General features: G+C 44.7%; 2 protein-coding genes across 4 annotated transcripts; both read left to right on the top strand.

Moving 5' to 3' along the window:
* The first annotated feature begins 1,192 nt into the window (after positions 1-1,192).
* LOC108884705 (ankyrin repeat domain-containing protein 34A) lies at positions 1,193-10,069 on the top strand. Of its 2 annotated transcripts, XM_018678754.2 has the most exons (3): positions 1,193-1,416; positions 4,610-6,314; positions 7,523-10,069. In XM_018678754.2, the coding sequence occupies exon 2, from the start codon at positions 4,691-4,693 to the stop codon at positions 6,281-6,283; it is 1,593 nt and encodes a 530-aa protein (XP_018534270.1). In that variant the 5' UTR covers positions 1,193-1,416; positions 4,610-4,690; the 3' UTR covers positions 6,284-6,314; positions 7,523-10,069. The 2 variants fall into 2 exon arrangements, with proteins under 2 accessions (XP_018534270.1, XP_018534268.1); XM_018678752.2 differs by having other exon boundaries at positions 4,610-10,069.
* A 268-nt stretch (positions 10,070-10,337) lies between these two features.
* Positions 10,338-17,830, top strand: LOC108884706 (membrane-spanning 4-domains subfamily A member 4D). Of its 2 annotated transcripts, XM_051076324.1 has the most exons (9): positions 10,338-11,199; positions 14,604-14,711; positions 14,845-14,978; positions 15,927-16,037; positions 16,179-16,235; positions 16,481-16,624; positions 17,154-17,261; positions 17,405-17,515; positions 17,607-17,830. In XM_051076324.1, the coding sequence occupies exons 2-9, from the start codon at positions 14,666-14,668 to the stop codon at positions 17,637-17,639; spliced, it is 744 nt and encodes a 247-aa protein (XP_050932281.1). In that variant the 5' UTR covers positions 10,338-11,199; positions 14,604-14,665; the 3' UTR covers positions 17,640-17,830. The 2 variants fall into 2 exon arrangements, with proteins under 2 accessions (XP_050932281.1, XP_050932282.1); XM_051076325.1 differs by lacking the exon at positions 10,338-11,199 and having other exon boundaries at positions 12,373-14,711; positions 17,408-17,515.
* Positions 17,831-17,882: the final 52 nt, after the last annotated feature.

Raw genomic sequence — 17,882 nt, forward strand, 5'->3', positions numbered from 1 at the left:
TGTGTCTGTGATCTTTGACCTCAGCAGTTTGTATAGTCAGAAACAGGATCAGTTTCATGATACAGATTTTTCATGACATTCATGAATATATTTATACATTTTATATTCATATGAAACCAGGAGACTACAACAGAAACATTCAACACGTTTGAATCTTTGGACTTTGTGCTGTTTCCTGGAAAGTCCTTGAGTCCAGAGTCTTTATAGATCCAACACAGTTCAGCTCTAGGACATTTCTAAACTTTGGAACAATAATAAATATTTATCTGGCTTTAACCAGTTCAAATGTTCACACAGGCTTCTTATTACAAACTTTATTTTTACATGGAAACCTGCAGCAGTTTGTAATGAAGACCTCACACTGCTCTGGGGGGCGGTTGGTGTCTAGCTTCATTTAGGTTTTAATGAAATGTGCTACGTGAACTAATATTAGCATTAGTATATAGAATACTGCAGTGGTAGCAGTAATACTACAGTAACATTACAGGCGTGTGGTGCTGCAGGTCAAACAGTTTCTGCTACATCAGCGAAAAAAATAACCTCCATCATCCTGTTAGAGAGTGTGTGCATGTGTGTGTGCATGTATGTGTGTGTGTGTGTGTGTGTGTGTGTAAATGAGGTAAAGAGCTGTGTGTCGCCGTGGGAACACTTCTGCAGGAATCCAGCACATCAGTTGCCATAGAAACTGTGTTCCCATAGTAGTAACAGTCTGTGTGTGTGTGTGTGTGCGTGTGTCTTGCAGTATTTTATTTTTGTCATCAACAGTTCAACTAATAATAATAATTATTATTATTATAATTTGTCATGTAGTCGCATGTTTACATGTTGACAACAGTCACTCTGACCTGTGTTTGAACATTAACAAGTAAAATTCATTTTTTCACCTGTAACTTGTTACTAATTCACCAGCAGAGGGCGTTGTCTACATTACCAGAGGGCGTTGTCTACGTCACCAGAAGAGGGCGTTGTTTATGTCACCGGAATACTCAGTAAAAGTACTCTATTACATATAAAAGTACTGCATTCAAATGTAACTGAAGTAAAAGTACTTAAGTAACTAAGTAGAAACGTAATCAGAGTAAAAGTACAACTCATTATGTAACTGGATCAATATGGTTTCATGTTCTGTTACTTTCATTTTTAATATGGCGTCAGGTTTGATAACAACACTGTCAGTGTGATAATGGGGGGTGGGGTGGGGGGGTCGGACCGTGAACGTGCTCGCTGCGCCTCTGACCGCTCACACTGAGGAGGAAGAGGAAGGAGGAGAAACAGGAGGAGTGTCGGTGCGGCGACTCCGTCAGTCAGTCAGTCAGTAAACAGTCGGTAACCGTCAGTAACGGTCGGTAAACGGGCGGTAACGGACAGTAACGGTCGGTCAGATGATGAAGATGATGCTGCTTCTTCAGCTCGGTGGTAAGACAATAAAGAAATGTTTTCATGTTTCCTCCTTCATCATCCTCATCTTCATCAACGCTCTGCTGACTGCAGCGCCTCCCTCACTCCTCCACCATCATCCCTCCATCTTCATCATCATTTTCATCATCATCAGCCGCTAACGGAGCGGGTTTTAACGGATCTTTCCGGTGTGTGTGTTTGTGTGTTTGTGTGTGCGTGTGTGTGTGTTTCTGCTGCATCATCAAACCGACACACACGCACAACACAACACACGCGCGGGCTCACGCGCGCGCCGCTGCCGTTAACTTCGCAACCGGTGTGTAAATATAGAAATGACTGCGTCAGAGCGGCAGACTGACGTAAAGCACCGGTAAAAACCCGGTAAATCTCCGGGTCTGAGCTGCATTCCTCCACAGTCCTTCATCATGCTCATCATCAGACACAGCTGAGCCTCCATCTGACACAGGTGACAGCACAGACACGTGACCTGCAGTGACAGCTCTAATGATCCATGTCAAATTAATCACTGATATTTATTGATCAATTTATCGATTCTGCTGTGGAGCAACAAGTATCTGACTGAGGTAAAAGCACTAATACCGCAGAGTAAAATACGGTGTCAGTATCTGAAGTAAAAGTACTCATCGTGTGATTGACTTGTTCATATTGATTATCAGATTAATATTGACATGTAATGGAGTACATTTACAAAGTACCATCACATGGAAATACTCGAGTATCGTACAGGTACTCAATTACTTTCTCAGCTGCTGTGACTGATTCAGAACCAGGTTTGAATCATGAAGGATTCTGACACTGGAACTGATCAGAAATAAATCACCCCTTGATATTTTATTGATTAGTTATTGATCAGTTATTAATAAGTTATTGATCAGATGAGACTGACGCCTCCTTCCTTCTCGTTCATGAACTTCCTACATTTATCTCCTGTCAGACAGGTTGACCTCTGACCTCTTTCATACCACCTCATTAGAAACTCTGTTCAGTAATTAATCAGTGATCAATAAATAGATTGATTTACAGCTGTTCAACTAAAGGTCAGAGGTCAAACTGTGACGAAGCAGTTTCTGATGACATAACTAATGTTTTATCAATCACTTATTAGATATTGATGATGATGTCACAGTGATGTCATCAGGGTGCAGAGCCTCTAATGAGAGACACTAACCAAGGGCATTATGGGAAATGTAGTACCAGTGTTAAAACCTCAGGTTTACTGTGTCTCACAACAACAACAACAACAACAGCAGCAGCAACTGCAACAAAAAGGACTACAACGAGTGCACAGAGACACACTGCAGACCTCAGGACTGAGATAACTGTTGGTTACCAGTTATTAGTTTTTTGTTTAGGTTAATGGTTGTTTAGGTTAGTGGTTGTGTTGGTTAATGGTTGTTTAGGTTAGTGGTTGTGTTGGTTAGTGGTTGTGTTGGTTAATGGTTGTTTAGGTTAGTGGTTGTGTTGGTTAATGGTTTAGGTTAGTGGTTGTGTTGGTTAATGGTTGTTTAGGTTAGTGGTTGTGTTGGTTAATGGTTTAGGTTAGTGGTTGTGTTGGTTAATGGTTGTTTAGGTTAGTGGTTGTGTTGGTTAATGGTTGTTTAGGTTAGTGGTTGTGTTGGTTAGTGGTTGTTTAGGTTAGTGGTTGTGTTGGTTAATGGTTTAGGTTAGTGGTTGTGTTGGTTAATGGTTGTTTAGGTTAGTGGTTGTGTTGGTTAATGGTTGTTTAGGTTAGTGGTTGTGTTGGTTAATGGTTTAGGTTAGTGGTTGTGTTGGTTAATGGTTTAGGTTAGTGGTTGTGTTGGTTAGTGGTTGTTTAGGTTAGTGGTTGTGTTGGTTAGTGGTTGTTTAGGTTAGTGGTTGTGTTGGTTAGTGGTTGTTTAGGTTAGTGGTTGTGTTGGTTAATGGTTGTTTAGGTTAGTGGTTGTGTTGGTTAATGGTTGTTTAGGTTAGTGGTTGTGTTGGTTGGTGGTTGTGTTGGTTAGTGGTCAATTGTTCATTTTTGGTAGTTTGACTGTAGCTGTAGTCTGTTCTGTGTGAACAGTATTTAACAAGTTGATTCTGTTTCTGAAAACTATAAAAAGAACTGACAGGTCCAGAGTCCAGCTGTTACTGTGTGTGTTAGTGTGTGTGTTATTGTGCGTCCCCATCTGTTCGCTCTCACGCTGAAATACAAACACTCTGTGGACCGTCATTCAGCAGGATAATGACAGGTGATAATAACACCTGTGTGTGTGTGTGTGTGTGTGTGTGTGTGTGTTCATACTGAGTCTGTAGCTGGTTATCGTTGCACATCACACAGTAACTGAGCTGAACTAACTCTTCCGTAGAAACATAAAAACCATCAGCTGATGACACTTTACTGTTAATACCATGAAGTAAATAATAATCAAACACATACTTTTCTAATGTACAACAGTCAACAGCAGCAAGTAAACAAATAGATGACACTGATCACCTCAGATCAAAGACGTCTCTCACACTACAGAGTGCAGTACAAGTACACAAACAAAATACAGATACTGCAGTTCAGTTTTCATCAGTACAGATTCAGCAAGCGTCTGTGATGGAGGTTGATGTGATGAGATCAGACAGGTGTGACACCTGCAGTGTGCAGATGACTGTTGTTTACTGATGTTTCTCCTCTGAGGTCTCGTTAACCTTCATCATCATCATCATCATCATCACTTCATTCAGCCTGAATGTAAACACTGGGTGTGTTCACTGTGTCAGGGACATACAGCACTTGTTTGTCCTGTGAGTCATAAGTGATGTCACAGCACACCTGCAGGCTCAGGTTTTATTTAAAGGACAGATTCAGTGTTTGTTGGATCAGAGCCCTCAGTTGTCATGTTCCACTGAAAATGTCTGTTTCTTCTGGACCTTATTTCACACAGTTTAAACTCTGTGTTTTCATCTGCCTCTGATTTATCTTCATGTCTGAGGGTCTGAATGTTTTATTGGGAGTCTGTTGAAGGGGAGGGGTCAGTGTTTCACATCTGAGAGGAGGTGGAAGAACAGGTGTTTCTTTAACCTGATCAGGATCAGAGCGCTTCCGTCAGCCCACCAGTCGGTGTTTTGTTACTGAACCTTGTTTTCACGTGAAGTATCGAGAGCACACTGTCAGACTCTGACCCACTGCAGGTCATGATTGGCTGACAGATAAACTGACCTCAGTGTGTTTCTCCGGCAGGTCATGTGACTTTTTGTGGAGGATGGCTGGTCAGCGTTAAGTTAGGTTGCAGTCAGCAGGTCTGAAGTGAGACAAGGGATCATGGGCGATGGAGGACCCCTGCAGACTGAGGGGAATGCCCTCCTCAAAGCCGTCTTTCAGGGGAAGCTGAGGCTGACCCGCCTGCTGCTGGAGGGCGGCGCCTACATCAACGAGGGCAACGAGCGCGGAGAGACACCCATCTCTGCTGCCTGTTTGGCAACCTACGATGACCCGCAAACCCGGCAGAGGATGATCCGGTACCTGCTGGAAAAAGGCGCTGACCCAAACATCCCTGATAAGAGTGGGAGGACGGCACTGATGCACGCCTGTGCTGAGCAGGCAGGGAAGGAAGTGGTTTCGCTTCTGTTGGAGAATGGAGCTGATCCCAGCCTCAAAGATTACTCCGGCTCCTCTGCCCTCGTCCACGCCATCAACAAGGGGGACCGCGACACCCTGCAGGTCCTGCTGGACGCCTGTAAGGCCAAAGGCAAGGAGGTGATCATCATCACCACTGATACGTCTCCATCAGGCACCAAGAAGACCAAACAGTACCTCAACTCTCCCCCCTCCCCGGGCATCGTGGACAAGCTGTCTCCAGCCTGCATGTCTCCTTCTGAGGTGGAGATTGGCACCTCCTCGCCGGCAGGAGACAAGAGCGATGAAGGAATCTTCAGCTTCGCCCTCACATCGGCTTTACCTTTACCTTCAGCTCGACCTCCAGGTGAGAAGAGACCGCCACCTCGCAAGCTCCTGAAGAGGTTGAACTCGGAGCCCTGGGGTCTGGTGGCGCCCTCAGTGCTGAGTGGGGTTCCTCAGGACCGGGTGGATGGAGGACTGGAGGAGGAGGGCAGCTGTGATCTCAGCAGGACAATCACTGAGATTAATGGCATGTCCATCACAGAACCAGTCAGACCTCTGCTATCACGGCGGCACAGCATTGAGACCCACGATCCCTGCTCCCCCAAACTCATCGACCGGTCCTGCTCAGAAGACTGCACAGCCCTCTCTGGCTCCTGGGCCGACAAAGTCCAACAGCACCAGATCCTGTACCGCAGGAACACAGCCCCAGAGTCCCAGGAGAATGCTGGCGGACCTGGGTCAGTCATGTCCCGGGCCCTGGCTCACCCAAAACTAACCCGGATGGAACACTACGAGTCAGAAACCCACCTCTGCCCAGAGTCCATCCCCGGATCTCCAGATTCTGGCCGGGTGTCTGTGGAGCGGAGGAGGTACAATGCCTCCCCCCTGTCCCTGGTTACCAGCTCCTCCAGGGAGTCTCTGGAGAACATACCCAACTCTGTGTCCCCCATCACCATGCGCCGGCGTCCCCCAGGGCTCCTGGAACGCCGGGGCTCCGGGACTCTCTTGCTGGATCACATCTCCCACACCAGGCCTGGTTTCCTGCCTCCACTCAACATCAATCCCCAGAGACCCATCCCTGACATCCGGGCCAATGGCAAGCCCACCTCTCCAGTCCACTCCGGACACAAGATCCTGGTGCCAGTGGCCCCGGCCTCGCCCAAACGGGGCCCAGACTTCAAGATGAAGAAGAAGCTGATGAGGAGACACTCAATGCAGACGGAGCAGATGAAGCAGCTCTCCACCTTCCAGGAGATCCTGGCAGAGAAAGTCATCGAGTCCAATGGGGATTGATGACAGGAGACATCAGAGCAAGGCATGATAGGTAGCTGCAGATACTTGTTACTGTGGAGCTTCTGCATCCAATCAGCACCTCACTGATGAACTCTGTGACACATTTAAAACCATGTCCTGGTATTTATGGAGGGCTGCACCCACAAGACCTTTATTAAACTGAGGGAAATGTTCAGTCAGAGTTCAGTTAAACCAGGTTTAAAGGTAAACTTTGTTTAGAAACAGTAATCTCTGGGTCTTAGGTTAAGATTAGTTTCTTCTAATGGTTTAAACTGAAGAGAGATCTATAAGTGCTGCATCAAAGGTAACTGGACATCCTGAAGATCCTGTCGATGTCTGACTATCAAAACTTATTTACTTGTTCTAAGAGGTGGGGTCATATTACACCTGTTTTAGCTGCTTCAGACTGGTTATCTGTTCATGTAGGAATTTTACTTTTAGGATTTTACTGCAGACTGTTACAGAATTGCATTGCTACAGCACAGACCTTGAGATCCTCTTAGCTAACTTAGCTTAGTTAATCTGCCCAGTTGCCTCTGACTCAGCACCTCTAACGTCCTCTGAGCTCTGAGCTGGACGAATCACAAACCAGACTACAGAAATTACGACCCCCAAAATAAAACGGTCACTGCCACCTGCAGGTATTTTAAAAAAACAAAAAACTAATTTCACAGAGATATAAGTTTGAAAGTCTCCAACATTTGTCTCCTTGTAGCAGCGGAAAAACTCCAGTCATGCAGTCTCCTGCTCTGTTAATTTAGTTTAAACTCTGGACGATGAGGATCAGGGGATGTGGCTGAAAGTTTTGAAGAAACTTAAAGAAAGGTTAGAAATTAATCTCTTCACTGCAGAGCTACCAAACTCTAAAACTCAACTGGTCCAGGTATTGGTCAGACAAAACATGGAAATTGAAAATAAATCTGTTTCCTGTTTTCTGACATTTTAACAAACTAACTCTATGAATCAAGAAGATAATCAGCTGATTAAGTGATTTTTTGGGATGCAACATAATCAGTACAACATTAATTTATCTACTGGATCGGCTGCATTTTGTCAGATATTTTTCAGAACAATAAGTTTGTAGTTGAAGGCAGGTTAAAGCAGATTGTTGGTGCAGCTCTCCTCAGGAAGCCTTCTGGGTTAAAAATCAGTTTACATTCCTGATGCTTCCTCTGAACTCCTCATCATTTATCCACCTCTGTCAAAAATTGATGAATCTGACTTGTTCGATGTTTACAGATGCACTATTTGCACTGAGGTCGTGTCATTTTCCTGCTGGTGACGGATGAAAACATGAACCTTCTGCTGGAGCTGAAGAGAAACTGAGATTATTTCATGGTGTGAAGGTCAGCTCTGAAAACTGACTCTCATTTTTTCATTAACAAAACTAACATATTTATTTTCATTCATTTATAAGCTCCTGTTCTGATTGAAGATGTGTGAAACTACATACTGCGCTGTACGTACTGTAATTATCTACACACTAGTCAATATAATAGTTGGTATCTCTGTGTAAATGAATTGTCTTTATTTTACAGTTCAGAGGGATGTTTGAACCACGTCTCTCTGCTTTAACCTCCTCAGTGCTGAGAACACTGAGGTGATGTTTTGATCTAATTTATGTTGAGATGCAGTGAAATGAAGCCTGGCTTTATTGTTTAAGAAATTCCAAAGAAGTCGTGTGGACGATTTGAACCAAAACCTGCTGAGACTGTAAATACTATAAAGATCCATCTGTGCAACAGCCTGTACTGTAACGTCAGTCCTGAAGCACTTCATCTGGTTCAGCACTAGGGGGTGCTGGAGGACAGTTAAAGGAACAGTCCCACATTTTCTCTCTCCTCTCCAGAGTCTGAGAAAAAGCTGGACGTCAGCTTCGTCTCTGAGTCCAGGACAGAAACTGTTGTCTGAAAACAACATGCTTCCTAGCTGACAAAAGCAAGAATGAATTAATTAAAAAACTCCACTGAGTCATAAAATGGCTGTAGTCCTCCATAACTAAAGGTGCTCTCAGACCCCTGCTGTCACCTACAGCTAACACAGCAGGATGTAGGTTAAAGCACAGAACGCCTGGTTAGTAAGTTTTACTAACTAATACCATAAACCTATTTATTGTCTGAGAGGAGATGATCAGACTGTGGAGCTGATTGGTCTGAATCACTCAGTGAACTCATCAGCTCCTGGATCATTTTCCTCGCTCTCATTCCTGTGGTTGCCATGGTTACACAGCAAGCAGTGTTCCCAGGTTGGACAGTTTTCTACTTTTTCATAAACTGAATGGTAGAGATTGATTTGGACAGTTAGTGCAGTTTACACCTACAAAACATTTGGTTGTTGGAGGAGCAGAAGGAGGGAGGTGAGGGGGACAGGTGTATCCAGGTATTCTAAAAACTACAGGAAGTTAGTTGAGGATATCGTTACCTCTGATCATCCAGAAAAAAAGCTCAGAAGAAACAAAAGCTGCAGAACTTCATTCAGAATCCTCCCGTTTTTCCTTTCCTTCAGTATCACAGTGATCCAGTAACAACAGGAGCTGATGACAAAGAGTTCACCTGCTGTTAATCAGACACTCTGACTGAATGTGAACAGAAACAGGATAAAAATCAGGAGATGGTCCCACCCACTGACAGCCTTCAGTCAAAATGTTTGATAACCTAAATTAGATTCTTCTATTGTTCCATGTTTATTTTGGTTTTAAATAAGCTGGACTCATACTGGATTTTTATCCAGGTGTATCTGTGATAGGGGTTTACAGCTATGTCATCTGTAGATGTTTTTTCCAGCTGAGAGATACGATAAGATTCTATCTCCAGCTCCAACTCAGACATGAATGTTTGTTTCTCGCTCAGGCATTGTAATCACAGACTGATTGATTTGTAACTGTAATTGTAATTTATTTATTTGAATAGGGACAGTGCACAGTAAAATATTATCTGTGTATAAAACAAGGAGAGATGCCTTGTACTGGGTTTTAACAATTGCTAATTTCTACCTGTAGTCCCTGAGCAGGTAGATGGAATAAATTAATGATATGATGTGAACACCTCATGGATCTACAGATCTTCATCTGAAACCTCAGACTCTGGAGAGGACAGAGATTTATAGAAATGTTAAAATGTTCATTTACAGTTTTAATATAAAGACCAGAGGCTCCTGAATGCCTCACTGAGGGACTCGACGTGATACTGAGGACAGAGATAAAGAAGATTTACTGAAAGGTTTGACTGTTTCTGTAAAGGTCGTTGAAATGAAACTCTCTGAATCTCTCCATAATATGTGGATAAAGTCGGACTGAAATTGTAATGATTTTAAAGAAGCCTCCGCTGGACGCTGAGCAGACGTCAGAGTACAAAGATAATTCACGTAAAGTTTCACTCTCTGACACTTGTTCAATGTTCATCAGTCAGAGGTTTTGGGAATATTTAAATGCCTGCTCAGTCTGTTCTCCAGTCTGATCTGGACTGGATCAGTCTGGTTTAAACTGGACTTAATTCTGATTCAGACTGGTTTAAACAGGTTTTCCGATGGGTTTAAACTGATCAAACTTGAGTTAATCAGACTGGTTGAAACTGGTTCAGACTTGAGTTAAGTGGATCAGACTCAGACTGGTTGAAACTGGACCTTGTTGTTGTTGTTGGTAGATACTTGAAGTTTAAACTAAAACAAAGTATTTTTGTAAGCCTGTCAGCTGATAGAAACGTCTCTAATGAATCTGTGATCTATTTTTCTTCTTTCACTTTGATTGTAACTCAAACTGTGGAATAAAAACATCTGTTTCATGTTCAACATCTGGAACAACAGTGTGACTTAAATCACCCAAGTCTACCTAAACTTTGACCTCTGATTGTCCAGAGGATAGAACATCTGGACACCTGCAGACACGACTCAGGACAGAATGAAGTTACTGCCCATCGTGTTTTTAGGTTAAAGAATCAAAGCACAGAACTGCAGCTCAGGTACAACCTTACCATCAGAATGTGTTGAGTATTGACAATGGAAACTCAAAGAAAAATGACTATTACTACTGTGCTGTTATACTTCGCCTCCCTCAGGTATCTCTACACTCATGTCTGGTTTTTTTTTTTTTTTTTGGTTAAAAATCAAAAGATGTTTAAAATTAACACAGAAAAAATGTAAATCCCAGAAACTGAAAAAACAGAAACAATGAACATTTGGTGTTTTTAGAAAATGACTGAATCAATCAACAGAGTCAGAGTCTACAGAGTCACTGAAGCATCAAAAGAAAGTGGGTTTGATGTGAGTGAATGGTTTTACAGCTCCGTCAGCCTCTCCAGGTTTTACAGCCTAGAGATGACCCTCGGTCTCTGTCACATGATTCTGATGAGGTCCAACATGAGACATAATAAACTGCTTCTTATCTGGTTTATAGACATTAACATCTCTGTGACGTTCAGCTCTGATCAAACTGTGAACCACCTGTGGATCAGTTCAGGTCTCTGTCCGCACTGAAGTCCTGGTCTGACCTGGATCCGGCTCTTAAATCTGGACCAGATGTAAGTGGACTGAGACAAACCATCATTACTGACCACAATGTTAAAGTATGATGGACAACACTAACTACAATGATATAGTGTTATATCAGATTTGTGTCAGTTCATCTCAGCAGCACAACAATAATAATAAATAACTGATTAATGAAGAGGACCTGGAGAAGCAGCAGGAAATTAAACTGTTTAAAAACTTCATCAACTTGACTGTGAACGTCAACAGTTTACCTAATTTCATCCATTCACCATCACTGTACTCAACAGATGTCTGATGACAAACCCAAATGTCTGATTTGATCAGATCTGATTAACTTCATTGATCCCAGTCAGGGAAACTGAAGAACAAAAAGATGCAGAGTAAAGATCATTTACACATGATGAACATAAACCAACTACATCATCGTCCAGGTGAGTCAACACCTGTCTGACACAGTCTGAACATTAAAACCTTCATGTAGGAGGATTTATTACAGGACTGACTGAGCTGGGTGTTCCTAATAAACTGGACCTTGAGCCTGTTCATACCACAAAATATAGACTAGAAATATAGACACAAAATATATTCCCTTTGGAATGACTCCCTCTGGGAAATTACATTTCCAGCAGCAAATACAGACAGAACACATCACACAGGGCAGCATGCAGGACAGTTAGCAAATGACACAGAATATAAATAGAATAGAATTAAGGGTGAATTAAGATAAATATGCTGAGTATACTGGACTGTGTATGGCATTAACATAAATAAATATAAATATGCTGAACTGTATATGGCTGGCGGTGGATGAGGTTATTGAGTGTCCAGGTGGGTTATTGCACTTTAAGGGGGGCTACCACCCCCTTCTGTCCTCCATACCCTACCCTATCTCCTCCTCCCCCCAAGTGAGGAGTTGTAGAGCGTGATGGCATGATGGACAAAGGAGTTCTTCAGTCTGTTGGTCCTACACTTGGGCAGGAGCAGCCTTTCACTGAACAGGCTCCTTTGGTTGCTGATGACGGTGTGCAGAGGGTGACTGGCATTGTCCATAATATCCAGCAGTTTGTCCAGTGTCCTTATCTCTGCCACCGCCACCAGAGAGTCCAGCTTCATGCCGACCACAGAGCTGGCCCGCCTGATCAGATTCTCTAGTCTGTACGTGTCCCTCCTGGATATGCTGCCCCCCCAGCACACCACAGTGTAAAAGAGGACGCTGGCAACCACAGACTGGTAGAACATCCACACCTGTTTGCTACAGGCATTGAAAGACCGCAATCTCCTTAGGAAGTACAGCCTGCTTTGTGTCTTCCCATACAGGTGGTTGGTGTGTGTTGTCCAGTCCAGTTTATTGTCCAACCACAGCCCGAGGTATTTATAACAGTCCACAGCCTCCACCTCAGCTCCCTCTAACAGGACTGGCTGCGGTCTTGGTCTGGACCTCCCAAAGTCAGTGACCAGCTCCTTCATCTTAGAGGTGTTGAGGTGTAGGTGGTTAGTGTGGCACCATGCAGCAAAGCCCCCCACCAGTCTCCGATACTCCTCCTCTCTGTCATCCCTGATGCACCCAACGATGGCTGTGTCATTGGTGTACTTCTGTATGTGACACAGCTCCGAGTTCTAACAGAAGTCTGAGGTGTACAGGGTGAAGAGAAGAGGGGCCAGCACTGTGCCCTGGGGGGCTCCAGTGCTGCTGACCACAGTGTCAGACGTGATGTCCTTCAGCCTGATGTACTGTGGCCTGCCAGTGAGGTAGTCGGAGATCCAGTCCACCAGGTAGGGGTCCACTCCCATGTAAGCATGGGGGGCTGGATGGTATTAAAGGCACTGGAGAAGTCCAAGAAGAGAATCCTCACTGTACCGCTTCCCTTATCCAGATGGGAGTGGGCTCAGTGTAGCAGGTAGAGGATGGCATCCTCCACACCAACACCTTGCCGGTATGCGAACTGCAGGCGATCCTGGGCGTGTTGCACCTGGGGTCTGAGGAGACTGAGGAAGATCCGCTCCAACATCTTCATCAGGTGTGAAGTGAGTGCCACCGGTCGGAAGTCATTCAGCTCGCTGCGCTGGTTCTTCTTTGGAACTGGAACAATGCAGGATGTCTTCCAGAGGGTGGGCACTCTCCCTAGCTGCAGGCTGAGGTTGAAGATCCGTTGTAGTGGTTCCCCCAGTTCTGCAGCGCAGGTCTTCAGCAGTCTTGGACACACTTTGTCCGGACCTGCTGCTTTCCTGGGCCGGAGCTTCTTCAGCTGTCCTCTGACCTGGTCTGTGGTGATATGAGGAGGAGATTGTGTTGAGGTGGGGAGGAGGAGGGGGGTATTGTGGTGTCTGGGGGGAAGAAGGAAAGATGGCTGCAGTGAGGGTGGGGGTGGGGGTGGTGAGGACAGGGGCTGGTTGAACCTATTGAAGAAGTCATTCAGTTCGTTTGCCCTCTCCATTGTCCCCCCTACAGCTCTGGTCTTTGTGTTGTGGCCTGTGATGGTCTTCACACCTTGCCAGACCTCCCTCATGTTGTTTTCCCTCAGCTTCTGCTCCACCTTTCTCCTGTAGCTGTCCTTAGCTTACCTCACACAGTGTTTCACCTCCTGCTGTGCTGCCTTCATGGCCTCCCTGTCTCTGCTACTGAAAGCAGCCTTCTTCCTGTTGAGGACAGCCTTGACTTCCCGTGTTACCCATGGCTTGTTGTTAGGGTAACAGCAGACTGTCTTGACAGGGAGACCACATCTGCGCAGAAGTTCAGGTACTCTGTCAGACAGTGTGTCATCCCCTCTGTGTCCTCCTCATGTGGGTTGATCAGCACATCCCAGACCGTGGTGTTGTAACAGTCTCTCAGGGCACTTTCCAACTCAGGGGACCACCTCCTGATGGACTAAGTTGTCACCAGCTGCTTTTGGACCAGGGGGGTGTACAGTGGCTGTAGGTGAACCAGATTATGATCAGACTTCACAAGGGAGGGGAGTCGCTCTGTATGCATCCCTTACATTAACATACAGAAGATCAATTGTCCTGTTGTTTGTAGTAGGACAGTCTACAACCTGATTAAAAACAGCCAAGGTAGAGTCCAAAGTTACGTGGTTAAAGTCCCCAGAGATGATCATAAGTGCCTCAGGGTGCTGTGTCTGCAGCCTTGCTGTGACAGAGTGGATCTTCTCACATACTGTGGCCGCAGGCTAACAGCTAGCAGCTCGAGGTCACGGCAGCACAAGACTGTCTTTACGGAGATATGTCCTGGGTTACACCAGCGGTTGTTCACATACATGTTGAGTCCCCCACCTTTGCTTTTACCGCTTGCTTTAGTGTCTCTGTCAGTTCTCACGGCAGTGAATCCCAGCAGGTCCACGTTAGCATCCGGTACGAGGTGGTTTAGCCATGTCTCCGTAAAGATGAACAAGCTGCTCTCACGGTAGATCCGCTGGTTGTTCAGTGCGGATAGCTCGTCGATCTTGTTATTCTTGTTGTAAAAAGGTTAAAAGAGCTAAAAACTAGAGAGCTACTGGAGAGGCAGCCGTCTCCCACAGCGCCAGACTACTTATATTAACTTCAAAACGACACAAACTGTACTTGAGGCAGTGGAGTCAGGTGAAGGTAAAAACCAGTAGTGATGATATGAAGAGAGTAAATGAGTTTTAGGTTAAGGTTTCTATTTTTATTCAAACTTAATATTTTCTTAAAAGGACACTAGAACTGAACATTAATAGGAATTAAAACAGTTTAGCAGGTCTATTTATTTATTTAGTCATATGTATAGTTGTTTTTTAAACTTCATTGCCCCCCACCATCCTCCTGAAACCAAACCCACACCCTTGGACAAAGTAACAGAGATTTTGTTGTTATGTAGGTGAACTGAGCCTTTAAAATCCTGCAGCAGGCTATTGGGCAGTAAGATATTTCCTGTCACAGATGATGACGTCCTGCACTCCACTGACCTCCTTCACTCTGAGCTCAGGTGAGTTCAGGTGAGTCTGAGGAGGAATCAGCTGATATCACTGGTTCTCTGATCAATGATTAACTCTGAGCTCAGTTTTCACACAGCAGCTTCACTCGTCTCACCTCAGACATGTCAACATCTTCATCTGCAGCGACAGCAACGGGCAGCGTGGTGGTGGTCACACAGGTTCGCCAAGATGTCGGCCATGTTTTACCTCCACTTCTGGGCACCGAGGACCCTGCAGATACCTACACCTTCAACAGAGCACGACCGGTGGTGTTTGGGGTGAGTTTAATCCTTCATGTAGTTCAGGTTTTAATTTAAAGAAAATGAAACTAACCTGCGAGTGACATTGTGTTTCCCTCCTCTCCTGCTGTGTGAGATGATTCTCCATATCTAAAGACAAGGTCAAGGTCATTAAAAGAGTCACAGCTCAGACGATGGTAAATCATCAGGGGAAATGTAGTAAAATGTCTTTTGGTTCAAACCTGGTGTTTCTTCCCTGGACAGTCACCAGGTCTCTGCAGAGGTGGAGTGGATTTACAGAACCCTGGTCCACTGTGTCATACTTTGATCAGGAGGGCTCAGATCTCTCATCAATCCTCCTGCATATCATTTGTCTGTTCCCCTTCATGCTTCAGTCTGTTTTAAAGCCCATCACTGCACTGAATCAGCAGTTTGCTCTTGGGACTTGTTTGGTGTTCTTATTTCCTGTCTTGAGAAGTGTTGTGACATTCAAGGATCTGCTCTTTAATGGTGTAAATTATATTTGACTAACAAGAGCTTCTCAGTCAGCCTCTGTGGATTTTCATCCTCCTCAGCTCCTCTCACCTGATGGATACTCCAAAGATCCATTCTTCTGTCTTTGCACATGTTTTAGGAACCAGATTTAAGGAACATGGAATCTCCTTCACACACTGACGACACACAGATCTACCTGCCACAAAACAGAATGAAGAACATACAGTCCTTACTGAACTGTTGGCTCCCTTGGTTCTCCTGTGACCTCGCTCCTGTAACACCCAGTTATACATCTGTCTGAAGGAACCAGTGTTTGATATTTTACAGACTTTACATTTGATAAACAAATAAAACCAGTTTCAGGCTTCTTTCATCAGAAAGTTCTGTCTTACAGCCAGTCATCTCTCTCTTCTACTGACTCTGAGAAAGTGATTCATGCCTATAATTCATCCTGGGTTGATAACTGCATTAAAACTGTCTGTCTGTCTGCAGATTGTGCAGATCATCATCAGTCTGATCATCCTGGTTCTGGGGATTGTCATGCAGCGGCACACAGATACACTGGTGATTCACAGTGGCGTCTTCATCTGGGGACCAGTGATTGTGAGTTTGTTCACTGCTTCACCTTTATCCCACACACTGAGTTAAAAGAGGTCTCTGATCCCTAGCCTCTAATCTTTGGTTTGTAATGTCTCTGTCTTTTAATCTCTGGTCTTTGGTCTCCGAACTCTCGGTCTCTTGCAGTTCTTCATAGCTGGGTTTTTGACGGTGGCTGCTGGGATGTCATCGAGCAGTTTTCTGGTCAGTGGCTCATCATCATATTACCGAACACCTGCAGCTCAGGCCTGTGAATATTCTCATTCATCCAGGTCATAATTATCTCAAGGACCTGCAGCTCAGGTGTTTGTTGGGTACAGACTGCAGGAAAGAAGAGGAGACTGGTATCTTTCTTCTGAGATGGGCTCCTTTAATCCATCACCACCACACAGATGTTTTTCAAGTGACAGCAGGTGTTCCAGATGTGCTCATGTGTCTCTGCCCTGCAGATTAAAAGTGCTATGACCTTCAACACCATTGCTGCTGTGGTTTCAATTGTTGCCACCGTGATCTACTTTCTGGGTGTGTCTGCCATTTTGACGACTAATTCTAGCTTCCCCCCCTTTGGGAACCACGATGAAGACAAAGACACGGTAAGACTCTGATTTGATGTTACATTACATTATTTTGACCGAGGACTAGTTGCAGAGGTCAGAGGACTAGTGACAGAGGTCAGAGGACTAGTTAAAGAGGTCTGAGGACTAGTTGTAGAGGTCTGGGCACTAGTCGTAGAGGTCTGAGGGCTAGTTGTAGAGGTCTGAGGACTACTTCTCAAACCAGTCCTGCAGGAGAATCAGTTCTACTCTGTTGATCCTCATGTTATTTGTTCCTCAATCAGAGTTTCTCCACAGTAAAGTTGGACGCGTGCCATCCTGTGAAGTTCCATCAGAAGTTGAGGATTTACTGTTTTACTGGGAAAGTAGCTGTTGTTGGTGGAGATGATTCCTACCTAGAGGTTCAGTCACTGCTGTTGACCAAGGTTCTGCTTGATGATCTGATTCTTCCACAGGAGTCAGTGAAGTCTGGACTCCCGAGGTTATCATGTTCAGATGACACATGGTCCTGAGATACAGGATGAAATCTCTCTGGACTTCAGGACAAATGTTTCTGTTTTCCCTCCAGACGGCGATGTTTGCAGGTTTCTCTGCTGTTCTCTGTTTCCTGGAGTTTGGCTTGTCCGTCAGCATTGCCTTGAGTGGCTGCAGAGGTTCCTGTGACACCATAGCTCAGGTGAGTCCACCTGCACCTGGAGATGCAGCAGTTTTAATGAAGATCACATGAAGATCAGTTTACTGGTCCTGGTTTGTCTTCGTCAGACTGAATCATCATTACTGTTTGTATTTAAAATGTCATTCTGTTGTTTTTGTCTTCAGCAGCCATTCACCATCACCAACCAGTTCTATGGAACTACTTCAGTGACTGTAGAGACTCCACCTAGATCTCAAACCCCACCAATCCCCGCAGCCCTGCCACCTCCCTATGAGGTTTGTTATGCAGGTGTGAGGTCATGTGACTGAGTCTGTACCTGACATGTTGCTGGTTAATGTTTTAGAACCTGTTTGTTGTTGTTTACAGAAGCCTCCAAAGTACAGCAGCATCATCTTCTGAGGCCCCACCCCTTCTCAGTGACAGTAAACATCATGGATGAACAATACCTCCACCTCCACAACCATCACCACCTGCACCTCACGTCCTTTAATCAGCCCACTCATTACACCACTCTAACTCAGATGTTTATGAAATGATTGGTTGTGATTACAAATCTTTGGCTTTTTTAGAATAAACACAGCAAACTCTGATGTCTCTCTGGTGTTTTATCTTCACTCCTCAGACTGACTCCACCATGTCTGA

The sequence above is a fragment of the Lates calcarifer genome, linkage group LG15, assembly GCF_001640805.2.
Source record: "Lates calcarifer isolate ASB-BC8 linkage group LG15, TLL_Latcal_v3, whole genome shotgun sequence".
Taxonomy (NCBI): domain Eukaryota; kingdom Metazoa; phylum Chordata; class Actinopteri; family Centropomidae; genus Lates; species Lates calcarifer.